General features: G+C 26.8%; 1 protein-coding gene across 5 annotated transcripts in view; it reads right to left on the bottom strand.

Annotated features, from left to right (window-relative positions):
* LOC129983672 (mucin-4-like) overlaps positions 1 to 22,795 on the bottom strand; it is a 37,821-nt gene that overhangs the window by 9,550 nt on the left and 5,476 nt on the right. For 3 of the 5 annotated variants that reach the window (XM_056093247.1, XM_056093248.1, XM_056093246.1), the window contains exons 2-10: positions 19,676 to 19,913; positions 18,192 to 18,243; positions 17,319 to 17,373; positions 11,173 to 13,272; positions 9,344 to 10,165; positions 4,767 to 4,931; positions 2,900 to 3,103; positions 1,384 to 1,485; positions 85 to 171 (exon numbers count right to left, since the gene is read on the bottom strand). In XM_056093247.1, the coding sequence (XP_055949222.1) occupies positions 85 to 171; positions 1,384 to 1,485; positions 2,900 to 3,103; positions 4,767 to 4,931; positions 9,344 to 10,165; positions 11,173 to 13,272; positions 17,319 to 17,373; positions 18,192 to 18,243; positions 19,676 to 19,760 (3,672 nt within the window). In that variant the 5' untranslated portion in view covers positions 19,761 to 19,913. Of the gene's footprint in view, positions 1 to 84; positions 172 to 1,383; positions 1,486 to 2,899; positions 3,104 to 4,766; positions 4,932 to 9,343; positions 10,166 to 11,172; positions 13,273 to 15,627; positions 15,813 to 17,318; positions 17,374 to 18,191; positions 18,328 to 19,675; positions 19,914 to 22,795 lie in introns of those variants that run through there. The other 2 variants (XM_056093249.1, XM_056093250.1) reach the window with 2 other exon arrangements.

Here is a 22,795-nt window from a genome sequence, read left to right as displayed (position 1 = left end):
TTTCATATCCGACTAGCGAATTTAAATAACATTTTATCAAAGAAAAATCCGATGCTAAATTTCTTAGCATATTAAATATTTTACCTGTGTAACTTCACTAGATGTCTTGGGAGGCTGATGATGATGAGAATTTTGTGACTTTGGCTGAGTGGGAGCTGGAACTTGATTGGACTGAAAATACATTTAATTATGATTTTAATTTCACAAATTATAATACAATACAATTAGAAAATCATAAATAATCAACTTTTATAATTATTATATAAACAAAACTAAAAAAACAGATACTGCACTAAAATGCTAAGCAAGACTAATGAACAGCTTTGTAGTAAAATAAGTGAAAATCAAAGAATTTTAAGAAAATTAATAGGATAATATTTAAGTTAAATAATTTCTGATTTTTTAGGTTAACCCTTAATGATAGTAAGTCACCTCTCAGGTGACTTTGCTGTTGCAAACGTATATAACATAGAAGGTAACAAGATTAGGTCATTTCCCATGATTACCTCTATCAGACCCATTGAAACTTTGTGTGTGAATTGTGGGCATGTCTGCCTGGTCAGTTAAGCATCAGGTCAAAGTAATTCATTTCTCTAATGATATATCACTGCCTTTTATAATCAATTTTTAATATATTCAGCCCAAAAATTAATTAAGAAAATTTCATAAATTTCGATAGTGATAGTAGAAGTGAAAGCTTTGAAAATAATTCTCAAAATGATTTTGATTCTAGTGATAAGATATTATAAATATTTGATAAATAGTTATGTTATTAATTAGGAATTTATGTTAAACTGAAAAGGTGAAATCATGCAATAAACAACATCATTAATCACAGACATTGAGGAAATATTAAATAGAATACATATCTTATATCTACATATTTTATTTACATGATATTACATCATCTACATATTATATATTAAACTACTTATTTATCTATCTACATATCTAGCCACTATGTGCTAAAGGAAAATATAATGACTGTTTAATAAATTCTAAATGTAAGTTATCTGGAGGGAAAAAACGACAATATACTTCTATGAAATTAGAAGAGAAAAACATTATTTAATGTTGGAGTTTGTTTGGAATTAAAAATATACATTTGAAAATCATATATTTGTATTACTCTTTCAAAAAACGAATATTTTTTTTTACAAAAATGTTATTCTTAAAATACAGAAAATGTCTCATATATTTGTCAAAATCAGTTAAAACCTAGTGAGAATCATGTATAAAAAGCTAGATTATTATAAGGGTAAAAAAGTTTCCTGATGTAGTTCAAAAATTATAGAATTAATGTAATAAATATTATCCAAGTTAATATTATTTCAATAAAATAAAATTAATGATATCATTATAAGTTCCAAGAAAAGAATTTACCTTCTGATTTACAGAAACAGATGACTCTACTGTAGTAGTTGTACTATCACATGCAGCAGTAACAGTTGTAGTCGTAACATGTGCCGTATGTTTTGGTGGAGCCTAAAAAGTTCAAATAAGTAAGTATTTTATTTCTCAAATATTTTATTGAGAAAAGACAACAGGCTAATCAGCTAATTAAAACATATTGTGAATCCTGTAGTGTTAATAATTACTTTAGCAGGCTTAATTATTATTATTTGGATCAAAGAGTAGTAACTATTTTATTTTAATATTAATTTTCAAATGCACAAAAAATTTAGATTATAATATATACATACTTCTAAACTAGTAAATTACTTTATACACTAAATAAAACTAACTATTTAGAAACAACTATAAGATACAAGAAGTTTTTTTCCTTCTTTTTAAAGTAAGATATTTCCTAATAATAAAAATAATTAAATCTTTCCCAAAAACAAAGATGCAGACACACACACACACACACACAAAAAAAATGCTTTTAAAAAAAAGCCAAGTATTTTTCCAGGAATTTGAATACAGCAACATAAAATTCAGAGTTTTCAAGGACAATTGGAACCTGGCCTATAGATCAGATCAGCTCCATTTGCAGCCAACCAATATTTAGTTATATTTACTACAATTACTAGGTATAATTTTTTTTTTTAAATAAAATGAAAATGAGATATTTTACCTCACCATCTTTTAATTAAATCAAAATTATAAGGAACTTTTACAATTTGGATTAAGAACAAATTTTAAGACTACATTCAAAGCCTCATTCATGATATCCTTACTTCTGATAATCTGTCAAAAGAATGTTTAGAATGTCAGAATTAGTCTCATTATTACATTTCAATATAAATTGCATCTTCATTTCCCTTGAAATATTTTAAAACAATACGAAATGATTAGTTCCTATTTTTTTCCAAATGATATTTGAACACTTTTAAATAAATTATCAAATGGCAATAATTCATTTACTTTCAGCTAATAATATTCAGAGCTGTATGATAAAATTTAGATGAGTATATTGAAAACCATTCCATTAAATCTGAAATAAAAACTTTGCAAAATTTTATATCCTTTTAAGACCAAAGTGGAGTAACTTAAAAAAAATCAAACTATTCAATTTTTTTTTTTTTTTTTAATGATATAAGCTACAGGACAATCTGTATTTCTTTAGCATGTTGATTCATTTTCAGTTTTATTTTTGAGCTTTAATAATTTTTTTTCAACATTTTTATTGATTACTAACCTCTCAGAATCAAAAAAAAAAAAGAAATTCTCAAACAGGGATAATTAGAAAAACAAAAATGCAACTTTAAAAAATAATTTCATGGAATGCTGCTGCAACCCAACCCTAGTGGATGAGTCAATAAAACCAAAATGTATCTAGTTTGAAGAATTCAACTAGAATCTTAAAGGATTAATATATATTTTTCTAATATATATCAGAGTATCAACATACTCTGAAATTCCTGAAATAAAATGAGAACAATTATCTTTTACTTACACAATGTGGAGGATTCTGTTTCAGAAGATTTACTAATTGCAAATTGTGGGAATTTACAGATTTAGAATTTTGCTGTTTTTCTGTTTGACCAGATTGCTGAACATTCAAAGCAGGAGGTTTCAACTGTTGAGGAGATACACTGCGTATGGAATGACTTGCTTGGGCTCTCTGAATAAGCTTCTCAATTTCATTTTCCATTTTAAGCTGTAAGAGAAGTAAAATATTATATTCCTTATTTCATTAATGCAAGTTAACTCATAAAAATTAAATTAAAAGTCATATTTTGGAACAAATTTCTTTTATGCTACTGCTATACATTTCATACAAAATTAGAAATATTAACATTTTTAAAAATATTTTTGATGGAGGGCTATCTATGATATGAATTTAAAATATGATTGATCTTATAATTAATTACATTACAATAAGTATAAGTCACACTAAAGTTCATTTGCTTTCTAGTTTGTTTGCTCTTTGTTTATTGAAACCTTTTAACACAATATTTTATTTCTGCTACAAGTATGTCAACTGAAGAAAATTACAGATATTTTATTTTGATAGCAGCCATTTATTATAGAAACCGTTTCGCATTGCTATTCATTGCATCTGTAAAAATTTTAAAAAGCTATGCTGGTCCCCAAAACAAGGAAACATCAAAAGCAAAGTTAATGAAAAGTGTTTAAAATATGAAGTGGCTCTCTTGAAAAAAATAATATTTTTATTCGATATTTATCCATATACAAATTGAAAGTTTTGGCACTACAAAATAAAATGTCTCATTGAAAATAACCACATTTTCAATCACAAAGTGAAGTAGATTTGAAAGCATAGTATTCATAAGCTTGCGACACAACTATTAATCAATATATATATATATATATTTTAAATATTTAAACTTTTATTAGATACCAACATTATTATAAAATTTGAATATCAAATATGGATAAAAATTGTAAAAAACAAAATAAAGATATATACGAGAATAAAAATTTTGAAAATATTTTATGAGCATTAATGCTGCAAAAGATATTCAACTTGGTAACTTTTACCAAAATTAACCAATTAGTATGTCTTTATTAAGAAAAAAAATTGAGCTTATAAAGAATATCATGGAATTTGATGAGAACAGTTTAAGATATTTTAAAAATTTAATTAAAATACCAATATTTATGAATACCAGTCATGTTAAAATGCATAAATTGCAAGCAAACATTTTAAGCAGAGAGAAATAAAAATATTTCTAATTCATTTGTATGTTACTTAAGAAGAAAAAAAATTATAGTCCTATTCAAAACTAAACATTATTGTCAAAAATTTTCATTATGTAAATCCTTTGATTTCACTGTTGTTCTACTCGCTATAGAATGTTTCATTTAAGCAGTAAACACACACACAAAAAAAAGCTTAAAAAAACTTTTAATAAAAACTTTAGGCATCAAGGTACACTGAATTAGTATCAATTTGTCATTAAAATCTAAAATTTACATACCTCCAACAAAATAAACAAACAATAGTAAAATTATACAAAATTTTTCAATTCTTGAAACTTTGATTATAAAATACATTTAAAAAATTAATTCCATTTTTATAAAATTTAATTATAATATAATAAACTGATAACCAGCTCCTTATCGAAACAAAAATGCCAATATACAGTTGGAATTATCACGAAGTAAATAAAAATTATCTAGCGCATCATTCTGAAAGAAACTATTAGTGCTTCATGTAAAATGTGCATGAGACACAGCTCTGTTTATCAAAAATTTGTATAATAATTGTTTTAAATTTAAACAAAAAATATATAATTACTCCAAACATTAATGAGAATATGGTTTAATAACACGCAGAGAGGAAACAATATATATACCTGATATTGATTTTGATTTGCTCTATTTCCTCGGCTTTTATTGTTTTGCAATGTATGCAGCTTTTGCCGTGCAGTAGTAAGTTGTTGAAGAATCTTCTGCTGCTCTGGACTGCGAATCCTCACAGCTGTAAGTTCATTGATCTCCTTCTGTACTTTTGAAAGAACCTTTAATACAAAGTTTTTATAAATGATTTATACTAAATGGGAATTTAACTATTCAAAATATTTTAAGTTATTTTTAAAATAAGATTCAGGCTATTCAAAATATTTTAAGTTATTTTTAAAATAAGATTCAGGATTTCCCTTTTTTTTTTAAATAGATGGCATGTAATGATAAACTAAAATAGGTAAAATTTTAAATTAGAATAGGCACTTCTGCAAAAAGTAAAATTAGAACAAAAGAATAATCAACTTCAAATGAGTTTAAAATATTGGATATAAAAAAATGGTATCTGTAATTGTTCAAATATTTCATTTGGTTCAATTTAGATTAATTATAATTAAAAGTCACAACCTTTATTTTTATTTGTCAAATAAAAGACAAAGGTAGAATTAACTTAGGGAATTTAGAATATACTTAAATAAAACTATAGAATATACTTTTAGAAGAAACTAGCAAAATAGAATTTAATATAATCTAATACAAAAATCATGAATAATCCTTAAGAGCCAGATTTAATATTAATGCTTATGTATTAACAGCAGGTCATTGGTAAAAACATCAACAGACTAACATGGCAACTTTGGAGATTTTTTGATAATTAAAGCTATAGTTGCATTGAAAAAAACATTTTTTGGCACTTTTTTGTTGTTGTTGTTGTTAAGCAACAAAATAATTTAATCAGAAAGTTATTTTGTCACTGGTATATGCCAAATACTAATATGTATAAAGCACTTCACTACCTCTCTTCCCACTTAAGAAATTCATCAAAAAACTTGCCATTAAATTTTTCAAAAATCTTGACTCGCATGACAACGAAACTATTCTCTCTATTCCTAAATACATTCCAAATCCATGAATTAAAAGAACTCATAATATTCTACTTTAAATTTCCTTTTCTATTTATTTAATTTTTTCAATCAATTTTATTTACTTTGCCCTAACTTTGGCCATATTAAAAATTGATTTGCCCTAGCAGTACACCTTCATTCCTTGTTGCATCCTGTCAGACAATGAAAACTTGAGCTTCGTCACGCTCCTCCCACTACATCTCCTGTTAGCACTATAAAAGAAAATGCCACGGACTTTCGAAGATGGTCACGTCAACTACTGAAAGCCAGGCCTTTTCTAAGTCTTCAATCTATCGGAGATAAAGCCCCCCGACCGGGGCTAGGAGTTCCGTGAACCATGTCATTATATTATTACTTGCATGTAGTTTATACATTAGTATCTCAATATCTTATACATGCTACACTTAAAATCAAAACTTAATTTTAAAGAAATATCAGCAAATGGCAAATATTTTTAAATTGCATTTTTTTACCTTCAAATAATTCAAAACCGAAATAATCCTTTATTTTCACCCAATGAAACAAGCATAAGACATGGAATTATAAATATGAGTTGGTTTTCTTTTATGGCATTAATGTCACTTTTAGTATTGCTCTGCCTTGATCATTTAAGAAATTAAATTCAACTGCAAAGCAAATTATCTAAAAGTGACAGATCAACATGATTTATTTGATGTAGATATTTCTAACTAAAAATTCAGTTTGAAATAAATAATTTTAGAAAAGTAAGTGAAGAAAAAATACAAATGGATATCATAGAAAAATACATGAATATATTTTATTTATTATTTGTGATTATTATCATTTGCTGCAACTCTCATCTTTAAAATGAAATGCAGTTATTTTACCAAGCAGTTAAAAAAAAAAAAAAAAAAAAAAAAAAAAAACAGATTTCATGCAGGTAAAAAGAAGCAGATTAAGGATTCAGTATCTCATTATTTGACAGAAAAGGGATGCTATACAAATGATTTTTTTTTTTTAAATAATTCTTTCTAAGCCCTGGCACTTTACTTTGAAAAAGAAATTATACATTTCAAAGTTTAATTTCTAATATGAATGAAGTATAATAGCTCATCCTCTAAAAATTCAATGAAACTAAGTTTTGAAAAATAATGAACAAAATTTATCAACCATGCAATATTTAATTTCAGTTACCACATACTACATAATTAAAAACAAATCTTGAAGTTTAACATATACATACTGAAACTGTAATAAGTATTTAGCTGGTAAACCATAACTATTATGAAACAAAGAGCAACAAGAAATTAAATCTAAATAAATGGTAATTGGGAAAAAATTTAAGAGAAGGAAGCCTAAATTATGAATTACTACCTTTGCTAGAAGAGAAGGTGAAAGCAAGTTCTAAACTGAAAGTTTATAACTTTTACAAATTTTAACTTTGTTAATAATAAAACAAAGAAATTTTAAAGGATTTTAAGTAAAATCTTTTTGAAAATCAATAACTAAGACTATTAAAATAATTAATCAACTTAGCTTATTGTGAATCCAATAAATCATAAAATATTATGTCGATAGCAAAACAAAAATAATAAAGGTGAAACATCCAGAAGGTTAAACTATTTAAAGCTCAATAAAAATATTGGAGAAAAAAGATTTAATCCTTGATTTCAAATATACAAATGCTAGAGGTTTTTACAAGTTAAATTCTCAAAATGAGTCCAGACAACAGTGTCTAAAACAAAATTAATTCAGATATCTGGTTTTTCAAAGACAAAATAAATACAGGAAACCTAGGTACATCTACTTATAAAACTTGAACTTATCCCTTCTAATTTAAACCTATTTGGCATATGTTAGTAGAAATTTTATTTCAAGAAGACAAAAAATATATATATTATTGCAATATTTACTTATTTAAATCATGCAAAGTAAATAATCTCGCAATACATTGTGGTGATAAGGATCAGTTATAATACCAAGCACAATATTAATTGTTATAAGGTTCCCAGTCTTTTCTTTCTTATAAATTTGCCTTTTTAAGAATTTCTTTTAAAACTATTCTCTCTATTTTTAAGGCAATTTAGAATATAATGATTTAATAAATTAGCAAAATAATTTTATTTGGAGATTTTATTTCAAGAAGTCAAAAAATATTACTACAAAATTTGCATATTCCAATCTTAAAAAGAAAACAGTCTCGCAATAAATTGTGGGATAAAGCTCAATTGTATATCAAGAACAATATTCAATATTGCCTTTTTTAAGGATAGTTTTAAAACTATTTTCTCTAATTTTAAAACAAATTAGAATATAGTGATTTTGTGAATTATTAACAAAATATGTATGTTACAAGAAAATATACATGAAATTTCCATATAGACTAAAATAATATCCGAAGGCTTTATAAATAATTTAATAAAATGAAAAAATTAAATTATGAAGAGAAATATACAATTTAACATTTCAGAAATTTATTAATTTTGAATGTTTCAAAAGAATGACCATTATTTATGGTTTCATCTCAGCTGTACTCTTCATAACAAAAAGTGCAAGAGATATTACTTTTTTCAGAAGTCGGAAAACTTTGACAAAAAATTATTATCAATAAAGAACTTGAATTGATACAAAACAAATTCTGGGGCAATATCCACACTTTTAAATTTTTAATCATTTTTTTATTCATAAGTTTTTTGTAAAATCCAAAAACTAAATACATATTCACAAAGAAAAATGAAATAAAGAATTAATCATAAATATAAAAAAAATTATGTACTTATTTAAAAAAAAAAAATTTTAACTGATTTGGGCAAGATGATAAAAATAAACAATAAGGAAGGAAGGACAGAGAAGCAGCCTACTTCAAAACATTTTATTTTCTTTTGCCAATGTACAATTAAAGATTATATTATATAAGTGGGGTTCATATATCTGAAAGGAATTTTTTTAATAATATTATAATCCATTCAAAAAATTTTCCCATGTAACATCTTAAAATTTATGATCTCAAGTGCTATTGTAAAAACTGTTTCTATATGGTTGGGCTATTTGTTTCTAAATTATTCGGATATTACATAATTTTAAACATCCTGCGGATGCCAAGTTCTTTTCAAATTAATTTATATATATATATAAATGTAATTATAATTTAAACTCTTAATTTAATCCAAATTAATTTCCAAAACTTTATCTTAATTTAGCCCATCGTACTTCATTCTAAAATATTCTCTTATTTCTTGATCCAATTCCACTTTCGGTTTAATTAATCCCTTTGTAAAAATAATGCATCATCAGTACTACATATCAAATGAAAGTGATATCTTCTGCACCCTCTAAAAGGTGTCAAAGGTCACCATATTGGCGCCTGGCCAGAAATCCTATGTTATATAAGACTAGTAATCATTTGTTCGTCCCTTTTTGTCTCCTGTGTTTGCGCCGCTCTGCGTCTTCTTGTTAATAATTCTGCTTTCTCAAAATGGATATTAAAACTACAAAGTCTCTTCACTGTTTCGAACCTGCATTCTACTTAAACCAAAATATGTTATTTATATATATATATATATAAGAAAATATGCTATTAGAAAAGTTAGTAATGCTTTACTTACATTATTTGGCACATTAGATGAAGTTACTGGATGATTATGGCTTGGCACAACAGCACCATTGTCAACTTCTGTTGCTCTTGATTCTTTGTGACCAGCTTTCTGCACTACAGACTGCACACTAGGTGAAGTTGTAGTACTGACTGTCCCCACATGAGAAGATTGCACAGTTTTAGGAGGGAGCTGCGACATTGTCCTTACAGTATGTTCATTAGGAACAATAATTGCCTGAAAAGGACCAGAATGATTCACCCTATTTTGTACATTTTGAGTGGAGGAGCTCGATGAGATCACTGGGGTAACATGGCTCTGTGTAGTGTGCACATCCTCAGTCACAAACACCCTGTCACCTGCAGCACTTAATGTGTTCGTCCTTTGTACAATATAACTGCTGGCAATTGGAGTATTTGTCACATTTAAGCTTTGGACTAATGGCACTAAGGTTGTAGTATTGGAGGTTGAAAGAGTAGTCGTTCCCGAAACCGACGAAAAAGCTAGAGACGACACATCAGGAACAGATAGAGCAGGAGCAGCATTTAATCTTGCTATTAATGTGGAATGATTTCGAGGAGTTGATTCAGTAGTAACAGGAACTGATGCTGCAGATGATACTACCGCTGTCGGAAAAATCATGGAGTTAACAGTAGTATTTACAGTCCTCCCTTGAATTTGACCAGAAGAACCATAATGATGAACAGTAGGATTGTTAGGAGTTGATTGAGGGTGAAGTATAACACTGCCATCTTGAGCTATTGCTAGATTGCATAACTTTAGATTACAATCTTGAGTTAATTTTAAATGAGGTAAAGATGCAGTACCAGGTGACTGAAAAATAGAAACAGACAACATAAGATTGGCTTTATGCAAGTGGAAATTAATTAAGGTAGAATAAAAACTATCAATGGCAGTAAAAATATAAATTCATATAAAAAGAATTTTAATAGTAATTACATAAAATATAGCACCAACTATCAAAATTTTTCAAAAATAAACTAAATTTTTCATTACAATAATGAATATGACTGACTTTTTTTGTTGTTGTTGCTTTTTTTACATCTTAAGTAGTTGTACAGTTTTAAGCCCATGTGAAAAATCTGTCAAGTTTATTATTAAATGAGAAAAATATTCCTCTTCCCCCCCCCCTTTCTTTTTTGGAGAGTCAAGATAAATGATGTTGCTTGTTAAGTAATGCAATATTACTGTAAAATACATCATAATAGAAATAAATCAATATATCAATATTTGTATTTAAAAAAAGGACATAATAAAAGAACAATAAGGATCAATTTAGAATTTCATTTCATTAGAAACAAGACTAATTCAGAATTTAAAATATAGCACAATATCTTAAGCAACATATGTAACATTACAAAAAAAAAATTTAGATTGTCATAATTGGTTATTGTAAAGTACATAAACAAATTTTAATAAAATTTTAATTTAAAACAGCTAAAGGCTATAATAAACACTAAAGATTAATTTAGAATTTTAAATATGAATTTAAAAAAGGTTCAGAATTTCAAATATACCACAAAATCTTAAGCAACATATGTAGCAATACAAAAAATTTATTTATAATGTCATAATCAGTTATTGTAGAGAGCGTAAACGAATTTTAATAAAACGAGTTTAACACAGTTGCCGAGAGTTTTGAAATAAATAATTCAAATAACTTATTCTATTAAGCAAATGAATTAATGATTAAAATAAATATAAAAACTTCATGAGTTTAAAATACATTATTACAACAGAAGCAACATACTTTATTTTTAGCAAATAACAAGCAGAAATGATAGAAATTACAAGCACAAATATATGAAGCTTTAATTTACCTGTTCTAGAACAACTTGCTGAGATTGTTGCAATGCTGTAATCAGTTGTGGGGAGTTGACTATTGCATGAGGAACTGATTCTTCAATTATTGGAGAATCGCATTCCGGAGAAGGAACAGGCGAATCAGGCACAATACCATGCTCTTTTAACAGTTCTTCTAAATTCAGTTGTGGAGCTTTGGCCGGTTTTTGAGGAGATGCAGGTTTGGGTGAATGTTCAATTTGTTGAGGCTGATTTTGCTGTAGATGACTTGGGTGATTGGTTTGGACTTGGTTAGGAGTTAAAGGCTGTGGCACTTGCATCACTTGAGGTGAAGACTGTTCTAAATGATTTGTGAAAGGAACTGGAGTACCAAATAAAGACTGTTGTTGTTGTTGTAAGGCAGATTGTGGTGCATGTGACTGGAGGGACAGAACTCCTTGGCTCGTCATTACAGTTTGCATAGGAACAGCTGTCACAGGTGCTAACTGTGCATTACTCAAAGCTTGCAGTTGTGGAAGAGTAATGGTCTGACCAGAAGTAAGAGCTAAAATAGGACCCGATGGTGTTTGAATTTGTTGAAACTGAATACCTTGATTTCCCATTAATCTTGTAGACGAAAGAATAAAATTTGGTCGGGCCAAAAAGCTTTGTCCTTGCGAAGAGGAAGATAGGATACCACTATTTGGTATAGCTGCTGTTGTCAGATTGAGATTTTGAGAGGCTAAACCAGGATGCAGGTTATTATTAGGAATCACAATAGTTTGAGGGCTATGTATTGTTTGTTTTGCTGGAGCAAATAGAGTTTGTTGACTTGGATTTTGAAGAGCAGTAATTAATGTTGCATTATTTGGAGAGTTTGTTGCATTAAGTGTTTGTCCTGCTGAAGGATTAGTAGGCCTTAATAGAAGACTAGGCAAATTTCCATGGATCAAAATTGGACCACCACTAGGAGGAACACCAGGAATTATTTGGTTAACTAAAATAGTACCTGAAGTCGGTCCCGAAAACACTCCAGGTGGTGCTTGATTGAGAACTAATGGAGCAGTCCCAGGCTGAATTCCAACACCAACAGTTCTCTGTGCTGTAGTCACAGATGTAGATGAAGTTTGCTTAGGAGTTGGAGTAGGAGAAACAAATTGATTTGATGCGCTACATGCAGGTGGCTTTGGTCGTATGTTGGGTATTTTTGGTTGAATGGGACGAGTATTGTTATGAGACGTCCTTGTTGTAGGCACATTTACATTAGATGTCTGTGCTTGAATTAAATGCAACATAGAAGCTGGAACTGCAACAGTTGTCACCACAGGAGTTTGTACAGCAGTTAGTCGAGGAATAGATTGTTGCTGAGAGGCAGGAGGAAGCTGTTGCTGCAGAAAAACTTGTTGTTGTTGTTGCTGCTGCTGCTGCTGTTGTTGTTGTTGCTGCTGCTGCTGCTGCTGTTGTTGTTGTTGTTGTTGCTGCTGCTGCTGTTGTTGCTGAAGAGTTAATTTTTGCACAGACTGTGGCGATGTCAGAGCAGTAACATATTGCGCAATATTACAAGTAGTCTGAAGCATCTGATTATGTGTTTGTTGAAAAGCAACAGACATAGAAGGCATAGACTGAGATCGAGGAGCGGCAGGAGATAACACAGGTGGTACAGGAGACCAAGCTGGAGCTGGTGATGGTGTATGAGATGGCAAAGGGGATCTAGTTTGCTGCAATGGGGATGGAGGAGGCATGCTATGAACAGAGGATGGACCCATACTGGGTGATTTTATATTATGAGAAGGTGTAACAGACCTGGCTGATGCAGGAGAATGAGGATGAAGATTTACATGAGTAACTGTTGATGGTAAATGATGAATGGTGGCACCACTAGATGATGCATGCTGGTATGTTTGTGGCCCAGTAGATGAAGCCACAACCAGCGGCATGCCCCCTAAGCCTGCAGCAGTGGAGCCAACTCCACTCTGCGCTAATAGCGCCGGCCCATCTACAGCAAAGCTGTACCCCATTTGATCACTTGTATCGATTATGTGATCAGCTGATGGAAGGTGATTTGCAAGTGACACTTGAGAGTTTGACACTTGAGGACTTTCAACAGCTGATTCAGAAGAAGTCCCATCCTGTGGATCCTGAAAAGGAAAGATAATAGGTATGAAAAAAAAACTAAATTAAATTATTTAAACTATTGCAAAATTATTTATATATGTGTGTAAATATTTAAAAAGATTTCACCAAATAGAAGCATTAAAAAATGGGGATAATTAAATAAAAACACATATATTATAGCTCGATGGACATAAAAACATAGATTTGTAAAATAATTTAACACATCGACATGTTATATACATATATATATATTCATAAAAATTAAATATCATGCAGGTTCAAAATTTAGCAATTTTTTCAAGTAAATTTTGAAAATTTATATATTTAAAACATCAAAATATATCAGCTATAAAAAGCCATTAAAATTAATTAGATTAAAAGCCATTAAAATCTAATTTCTCCTATTTTAACAATACAAAGATAACTCCTTGCTGCTTAATACATATATTTTAGCAACTAAAACACTACAAAAGAAAAAAATAGAATGAGGTAGTTTTATAGGGATGCAATTTTTTAAATATTATCTTTTGTTCAAAAAATAAAACGCTGAACAACTTTTTATATATAATGAAAGTAATAATTTAGGATCTAGGATATATTCAAAAGTATATGAAAGGTTTCTCTCAAATATAAAATGGATAATTAAAAACAAAATTAAATTAAACAATTTTGTCACAAAACTTTTAACTCTAAAAAATTGTTGTTAGTTAAAAAAAAATGTTCAATAAAAATTACTATGCTTACACTGGTGTAATAAAGAAATTCTTGAATACTTAATACTTTATTGCAACACAAAAGAAAATAATTTTGGCTGCCCTTGATTAAAACTCAAAGAATAATTCAGAATATATGCTTTGTGTCACTTTACATTAACTACAACAAAAATATAGCTCACTTTTCTCATCTACAAATGCAACATTCAATAAGACAAAAATGTAATACAAATAAAATCTTTTTCAAACTGTGTCAAAGAAAGCTTCAAAACTAATGTTTAAATAGAATAGCGAGAAATGGAATTAGTAAGAAAATAAGAGGAATGCAGGGAGCATTAGAGAAAAATTAGCTGCAATTTATGCTTTCATTAGAAGAAGCCATAATGCTGTTCATTCATATTGCTTTGGTCTAGATTTCAGCAGTTAATGAAATAAATATTTAACTATCCCATTTTCTTATTACATCACCTTAAAAATACAGAGCACAACTTCAAAAGAATAAAATTTTCATTACATTAAAAAAAATTATTTTAACTAATGTTTCAGACATTCAAATATGGATTTTCAAAATTTTTCAGAATATTTTGTATTTGTTTAATTCACAATGTACAAAAATATTTTTGAAAACCTTTTTTTTTTTTTTTTTTCAAATGCATAAATAAAAATATTCTGATCTTATAAATTCATTTCAAATGTAAAAATTAATCTATTTCTTGCAAGAGTTTTTTTTTTTCTGCATTTTTTTTTTTTTTTTTTGACAAGCTGATTTTTTACATCAAAAAAATTCCAAGCTTTATAAAATTTTAATGAAATCTTATAATTAAAGCTATTTGAGAAAATTAGCATAAGTCTAGAAAATTTTAATTAATATTTTAAGAGTCTGCACAAGCCAATACCTCCCTTCCCCAAAACAACCCATATAGTTTTAAAGCCAGTTTAAGACGTCCTTAACTGGCCTTAATACCATACAGAAATAGTTAATAGAATTTCTGTATAGCTATAAACTTACAAATCCAATATAGATAGAATAAAACAATATTACATGTTAATTATTCTTAAACAAAATCCTGCAAAACAAAATGGGACACACTTAAAATCCTTCTACAATTAATTTTGAATAATCTTAGTTTAAAGTACATATTTGTTTTTTAATCTAAAAAACATTTATTAAACAAAGTGTGCTTTTAAGTGTAATCAATATTGAAATTCAAAATTAAATATTTAAAATAATTGAAAATTACTCAACTTTTAATGAAAATAAAACATTAGGATTAACGAAAACAAATAAATGATAATAAAACTAAAAATTATAAGTTTCAATGTTTTACCAAGACAAATATCCTTCATTTTTATAGTTGGAAAAAGAGGGATCAAAATTTATCTTTCCTTCGTTGCTAATTTTCAGATTTGTGAAGGAAGTATTGAAGAAATGATTAGCAACTGGCTATTTGTGATAAACTTTAGTAACTTTAAAATGCAACAGTATTTAAAAATAATGCAATATATATTTGTTCTTATTCATTAAAAAGTTGAATAATGTTATATAAATGTTGAAATATAAAATCAGAGGATTTAGAATCCAAAGCCAGATATTAAATAGAGATTTTAGAGACATTTTTTATACTATTTATTTTCATTTTAATCACAAAACCAACGTTTCCTTACCTCTAAATATGGTATGTCTCTCAAAGCCTGTAAAAAGGCATATGGATTTTTCGCCATAGCTTTACCATAGCTAAAAAGCAGCTCAAAATATTTTGAGAAAAAAAATCTGACTAATTTTTTTTTCAATTTATGAAATATTTTTCATTAACAAATTTCACATAGTGGGGAAATTTAGATGAGATTAATTTATGACATATGCATCTGAAAGTGGAAAACAAAAGCAAAATTAGGTCAAAACTAAAGGAAATAAAAAAACAAATACATCCAAAACAGAAATAATAATCTGGACATTTTAAACAAAAAAATAGCATAAAAAGCAAATTATATTTGAAACAGAAATATGCTAAAACACAAGCATGCATTTGAAAAACAAACATATAATTTCATGCATAAAAACAAAACATAATAACACAATGTCTTTGATCTGCTTCAGAATAATAACAATAAAGCTAGGTTTAAAGACTGTTAGTAACACAAAAAAGCTATTTTTCTGTTGCTTCATTGTTAAAAATAATTAGCTTATGAAAAACTTCAATAGAAATTGTTTAAACTGACAAATTTTTAATTTTTCTTTAGTTTTCAAAAAGGAAATCTTGGAATTATTTCTCAACATAAATATATGAAAAAAAAAATCACATAAAAGTGATCATACTATCAATAACTCTTAGCATTTGTAGTACATGTTTTAACAGAATCAGTCCATATAAACAGGATAATTTGAAATGTGACCAATTAAACTAATAAGCAATAAAAAGTAATCTTAGTACTAGATAATTAAAATATTTGACAAAGACAGCTATCAAACTAATCTTTAAAAATTATGAATTCAAGAAATTTTCATATTAAGAGTTAAGACATTGATAAGCTTAATTAAATATATTTAAAACTTTCATGCAAATTAATAATAACAAATGAAAAAACAATAGCAATATAAAAAAAGCAGCCAGTTTAATTTTCAATGCTCAATAATTTGCTAACAGGTGTTATTCTTTTTTTAAAAGAAAACAATAAAAAAATTTTAATTTTCTTTGAGAGAAGGGACAAGAAAAATTCATTTTCAAGAACCACTGATCACAAGAAATAAAAGACCAATTTGTAATTACTCATTTACTTAATGCACTTATATGTTGATGACATTTCTGTTTATGTTGTAAGTAAATAATTCTCACCAATCAATGAGAACAAATGAAAACCATATGTATTTAAATACCAGCATGAGTCATTCATAAACTATGGAATACAGAATTTATTAGTAAATCAAAATATTTTTTTAAGGAACATATTTAAAAAAAGAAAAAAAATTTTTCTTGTATTATATTTTTAGTTTATGAGAAACATGAAGTATTTATAAAATCTATTTATATATAAATTCAGTTGTAAAATGCACTTTTTATTCAAAACTATAATTACATTTCTAAATTAGAAAATTTTCTGCACAAATGAAAAGGCAAACGTTAAAACTCACTTAAATTTTAATATATTATAAATGTTCAAGTAACAAAATTTGAATTTTTTTTCGAATGGGCAAGCTTATATTTAATATAAATCTCAAGATATTCACTTGCCTATTAGCTGAAATGATCTCTGAATGAAAACTGTATCAACCTATATGCTTTATAGATTATCAGAAATTGATGAGGACCTAACAACCTTGTGGACCTAATTAAAAAAGAAAAAGCACTGCTACTTACCTTTGAATTTTCATCACTTCCACTTTCTAAGAAAGATTGTAATAACTTTGGATCACTAAAAAAAAATTGAATAAATTTCTATCAGAATACACTAATATACAACTGCATTTTCAAAATAATTTAAGTATACGAATTTTATTATACACACTCTTAAAATTTTTAATTGCAATTTCTAAACTACAACATCTGTTTAACAACAATATCAACAAAAATTTTTTGTTGTTAATGTTGGGTTTTTTTCCCCCAATATGGTAAATATTAAAAAATATTCAAACTAATATTTTTAAATTCACATTAACGATTTAAACTATTACATATTACATATTCAACCTTCTAAATATAAACTATTTAGATTAGATATAACAGTACAATAATTTACAACCACATTATTTATTAAAAATTAAGGAATAAATTTTGCATCATACTATATTGATTATTATACTAGTATAATAATTAAAAAAATGCCCACCTTAAAATCAAATTCTAAAACCAAAAAATATCTAACAGTTAGTGCAGTTTTCTTGTCCCTGGTTGATATACAATAATATATCCAACAGTAATTGGATAAATGGATTCTGTGTGTTAAGCTATAATTTTTTAAAGATAATTAAATGTCTATATTTAGTTCTGATAGAGAAATTAGTCCTTAACTGTATAACAATTTGAAATTTGAAAAATTACTGCAGATTTTATTAATGCTACAAAATTCAATGCAAAATTAATGTTTTATAAAGAATTTTCAGATTTTTGACTAACATCGCTTCTACAAATTGCAATTATAATGTACACTCTGACTACATAAATAAATAAAAAGCAACAAGGAAAAAAAGAAGAAGACACAACACCTACATAACTATTTAAAAATGCACTTACTTAATCACGTCAAGCAGACAACGACCTCCATCGTCCATCGCCAAACTGCATGCTTAAATGGAGATGATAAAGAAATTAATCAGGTGCAGCTATCATGCAAATATGGCTTTTTAAATATTTTTACATATATACACTCCTAAAAATAAAGAACAAAATATTCCAATATCAATCAAAACTCAAAGCATAAAAAAAATTAATAGTATTGTGAAAAAAATGAAAGAAAAGTCAAATCAAAGCATAATTTAAAAAAAAAAAATGAAATGCAACAGAATAGAAACTGAAGAAAATATCTTAAATTATATATTTCAGTAATCTTATTTTTAAATAATACCTTTAAGAAAACTTAACCCATTTTTAATGGAATATAATGGAGTGTTTTCTATAAGTGTAATGTAATGTGTATATACATTACTAAGAGTACAATTTTAGGAAAGAATCTTAAAGAGATAAAACTTTAATTATTTTCAATTAACTAGCAAAAATAATTTTTAACAAGATTGTTAATTCTTAACTAGCAAAAATAATTTTTAATAAGATTGTTAATTCATACTAGATATAACATTATTGTCAACCATGTATTCATTTTGTACAACAAAATAAACCAAGGCCTGAAAATTTTAATACCAATTATTATAATATGTTATCAGAAAGCTATTATATTATGTCAGAAAATACTAAAGACCATCATAATAAAATAAATATAATCAGCAAAATGAAAATTATAAAATAATTTTAATATATAAGGAATTTTGACTTTAGCCAATAATTATTGATTATATCTTTATTGCTTCAAAATTTATCTTTTTGAAATTAAAATATTGAAATGTTGAAGGGATGAATTTTCAAGAGCACATAAACTCAGCGATCACTATGACAAATATAGTAGGGACACTCCCCCAGGCTGATCAACATTTTGAGTCTTACACGGCACATGGGAGAGGCCATTCACTAAGACAAAGGAGAATGATTTAAAAACAGACTTGGTAAATTATACTTATTTTTGTAAAACAATTAAATGATATAAAAAGTGATTTATTAAAAATAGATCATAATAAACTAACACTCCACTATGTAAGAGATACAGATTAAATAATATCAAACTGAATGAATTTTGAAAAAATTATATCATTTAAAAAATATAATTCATAAAGATGTAAAAGATTTTTATTTAGTCATAGCATGCAAAACAAAATTAAGTATCATAACTACATTTATTAAGCTATAAAAAATAAAGTTTATAAAGTTCATATATTACCTTTATAATAATATGAAATTTTTTAATAACATTTTCTAAGAATCAAGAATATAAAAACACAACAAGAAATATAAGAAAGCTCAATAAATCATACCTTCAAATTCTGTGAATAAATTTTAAAAAAAAATGCTTATAATATTCAAAAAGAAACTCATTCAACCAAGTCATAATTAATAATCCATCAAAAGGAACATGGAACTATAAATTCAGATATATTACAACTACTTACCTCTAAAGCTAGATGTTACTACAGTTTTACGTTGACTTGAATATGCAGTTTTTACTTTCATTACTTTGCTGATTTTTATCTTCATTGTGACTCACATTGTTCATTCTAAACCACAAGTGTCCATAATGGACACTGATCCAAATCTGTCTGAACATTGAGAACATGGAATAAATAACAGGGCAGGGTATGTCTGATGCAACACCCTGCCTTCACTTTTCAATATCACGTATCAGCATAACTGAAAACAAAAAGATAATATTTATTCCTATGCTCATATAATGAAATAAACATTTAATCTTACAGAAGAACTATCCAAGACATGAAACCTACTCTAGTTGATTAATTTAGAAACAAAATTTAGCAAGCCATTTTTAAACAGCTAATCAAAAATTCATTTAATATTCTTAAATCTATATTAATTTTCTCTTTAGCAATAACCAAAACAATCTCATGCAAGAAATTTTTTTTAATTCTCAATAATAAACATCAATGTATTGAAAGAAGGAAAAGTCCTGTCATATTCAATAGTTTACTCTGAAGTAATAAGAAAAACAATCTATCAAAACGTGACTAGAAATTAATTCATAATAAACATACAATAATGCAATGTGAATGCAGCAATATTTTCCTAAACATGACCTGCCTATGATTATCTTAAGATTTAGAAATTGAAAGCTGTAAACAAAAAAATTAGCCTCTGTTACGATTCTCAATGAGATAAATACAAATTATACACTATGGGAATATTAATATAAATGAATAATATTCATGATAAAAAAAATTTAATATTTTTAATTCAACATCTAAAAATATTTTAAACTATACCAGTGTAAATTATTATACAAATTGTTCTATATTAAAATAATGCAAAGGATTAATACTAGATCTGGTCTTGTTTCCAGAAAAAAGATACAGAAAATATAAAGTACAAACAGTAATATTTTCAAACAATTACATTTGAAGTTAACTGCAATTAAAAATAACATTTCCAATTTAAAGAAAATATTAAATGAACTTAAGTATATAACCAATACTCAAATCTATCACTTCTTTTTATTACATGTGGCTTCCTCTATTACTACAAGTGAACATAGCATACAAATGAGTTAATAATAATAAAATAAAACCAATATGCATCTAGTATTGAAGTTATGCAATTACAACAGTGTGGTGAGATTTTTTATTTAACATAAATGATTTTGAATACAGACTTCTAGAAATTAAAAAATTTAAAAAAATTGGATAACTGCTCAAGAAAGTCAAATCTTGTATTCAGTTTTATGTATTTAGAAAAATGTGATTATGAAATACTGCATTTTTACTCTAGTTCTGTTATAGAACATTTTGATCATACTGTATAAATAACTTAGCCAGCTGTTTAAAATTTAATACTTTTTTTATAATGCCAAATTTAAAACTGCATTTAACAAATGAATAAATGGGTTTCATTTAAAGCCCATTTATAATTAGTTTTTGAATGCATGTACAGATGAATAAAAAAAAACAGAGTATTCAGTTCTTATTTCTGAAAATTAGTTAACCTCTCAGGCATTACAATCCTATATTAAAATTTCTCTTTTCAACCTGACCATTTTTGTTTATGTTTGATCAGAGGTAAATTTTAGTATTTTTTAAAATAAATTCTATAAAATATTTTATAACAAAAAATATTGAACATCATGCTACATTTAAGGAATCAAAATATCTTAAGGATCTAAAATTAAAGACAATCAAGGAATTTCCTAAAAAATTAGAGGACAAATTCTATCAAAAAGTGGGTACAAGCACAAACACTGACAACCACCCCTGTACCCAACAAAATGACAAATAGTGAAGATGGAATGAATGGCCAACAGAAAGGATTATCATTAGAATAAATAAGCCTAATTAGTGTTCTTCTCTTCTCGCTCTACTTTCCTTTATACTATTAAGTGCAATGTTAAAAACTAAAACAAGTGTGAAATCTTTTACCATAGTTTAACAGTCCTATCATACCTAACATTAGGTGCAAGTCACATTTCATTTCACTAATCACTCACCTTGCAATTCTAAGCGGAAAATCAAAGTCCCCCCTGAGTCTGGGCACTTCCCAATTCCAGTATTATTGGTCACTGGATATTTAAACATTGCATTCTGTTTAATTATATATTGCAGATTGAGGCGGTGAGCCTTTTAAGGCATTTAATTAGTCTTAAAAAGATAATTATGAGCAACAATCAATTCATATTTATCATGATTAATTCATGTAATTTGTGATTTTCGGATAAGTAAATATACAAATAAACATGGATTTCTTATATAGTTGGTTATACATTTATTTGTATTTAAAAATCACAAGAACTTAAGAAGTCATCATGTATATCAATTTTGTCTGAACAATATTAATATATTGACTATTTTATTTAAAAAATCAAACATTCAAAAATTATTGATATGCATTTTACATTTCAGAAAAATTTCCATTAAAAATATGAGAAATATAAAGACAACATATGCAAAAACCAAAGTCACCATTTTAAGATAAAATAGACAAATTTCTTAAGAAATATTCTCAGCATACTAGTTAAACAAATACTGTGGTTATATTCAACATTAATAATTAAAGTAACTTGATTCACTTTTCATCAAAAAAATTTATAGTTATATGTTATGACTTTCAAAATAACACTAGAAATGTGAATTTAAAATTAAGTGTTTGACTATTTAGATTTTAAAAAAATCAATTTCTATCTGAAGTTTAAATAAAAATTAAAACAAATACTTATCAGAACATTGGGAAGTCATCCATATAAAAATCTTAGATATGCTATAAGTGGTCATAAAATTGGGGCTTTCTTCTAATATTCTAAATTAATGAATTATGAAATTATGATAATTAGAAAATATGTTGATTTTCCCTCCCACCCCACATTTTTTCCCTCTCTTTAGTTTATATTTTAATTAATATTTAAATTTTCAGAGAATTGATCAGCATTGAAAGATGGACATCAGAGAATTGATGAAAAATGCAAGCCCTATATTAATAATCACTCATGATAACAGATATAAAAATATAAACATTAAAAGGAGGTATAGAAATCAAATGCAGAATAAATACGAACTGTCATTAAATATTGGATA

Source organism: Argiope bruennichi, chromosome 9 (assembly GCF_947563725.1).
Source record: "Argiope bruennichi chromosome 9, qqArgBrue1.1, whole genome shotgun sequence".
Classification (NCBI taxonomy): Eukaryota; Metazoa; Arthropoda; class Arachnida; order Araneae; family Araneidae; genus Argiope; species Argiope bruennichi.
Note: the sequence above shows the minus strand (reverse complement) of the source record. Positions and strands in the feature narration are given on the sequence as shown.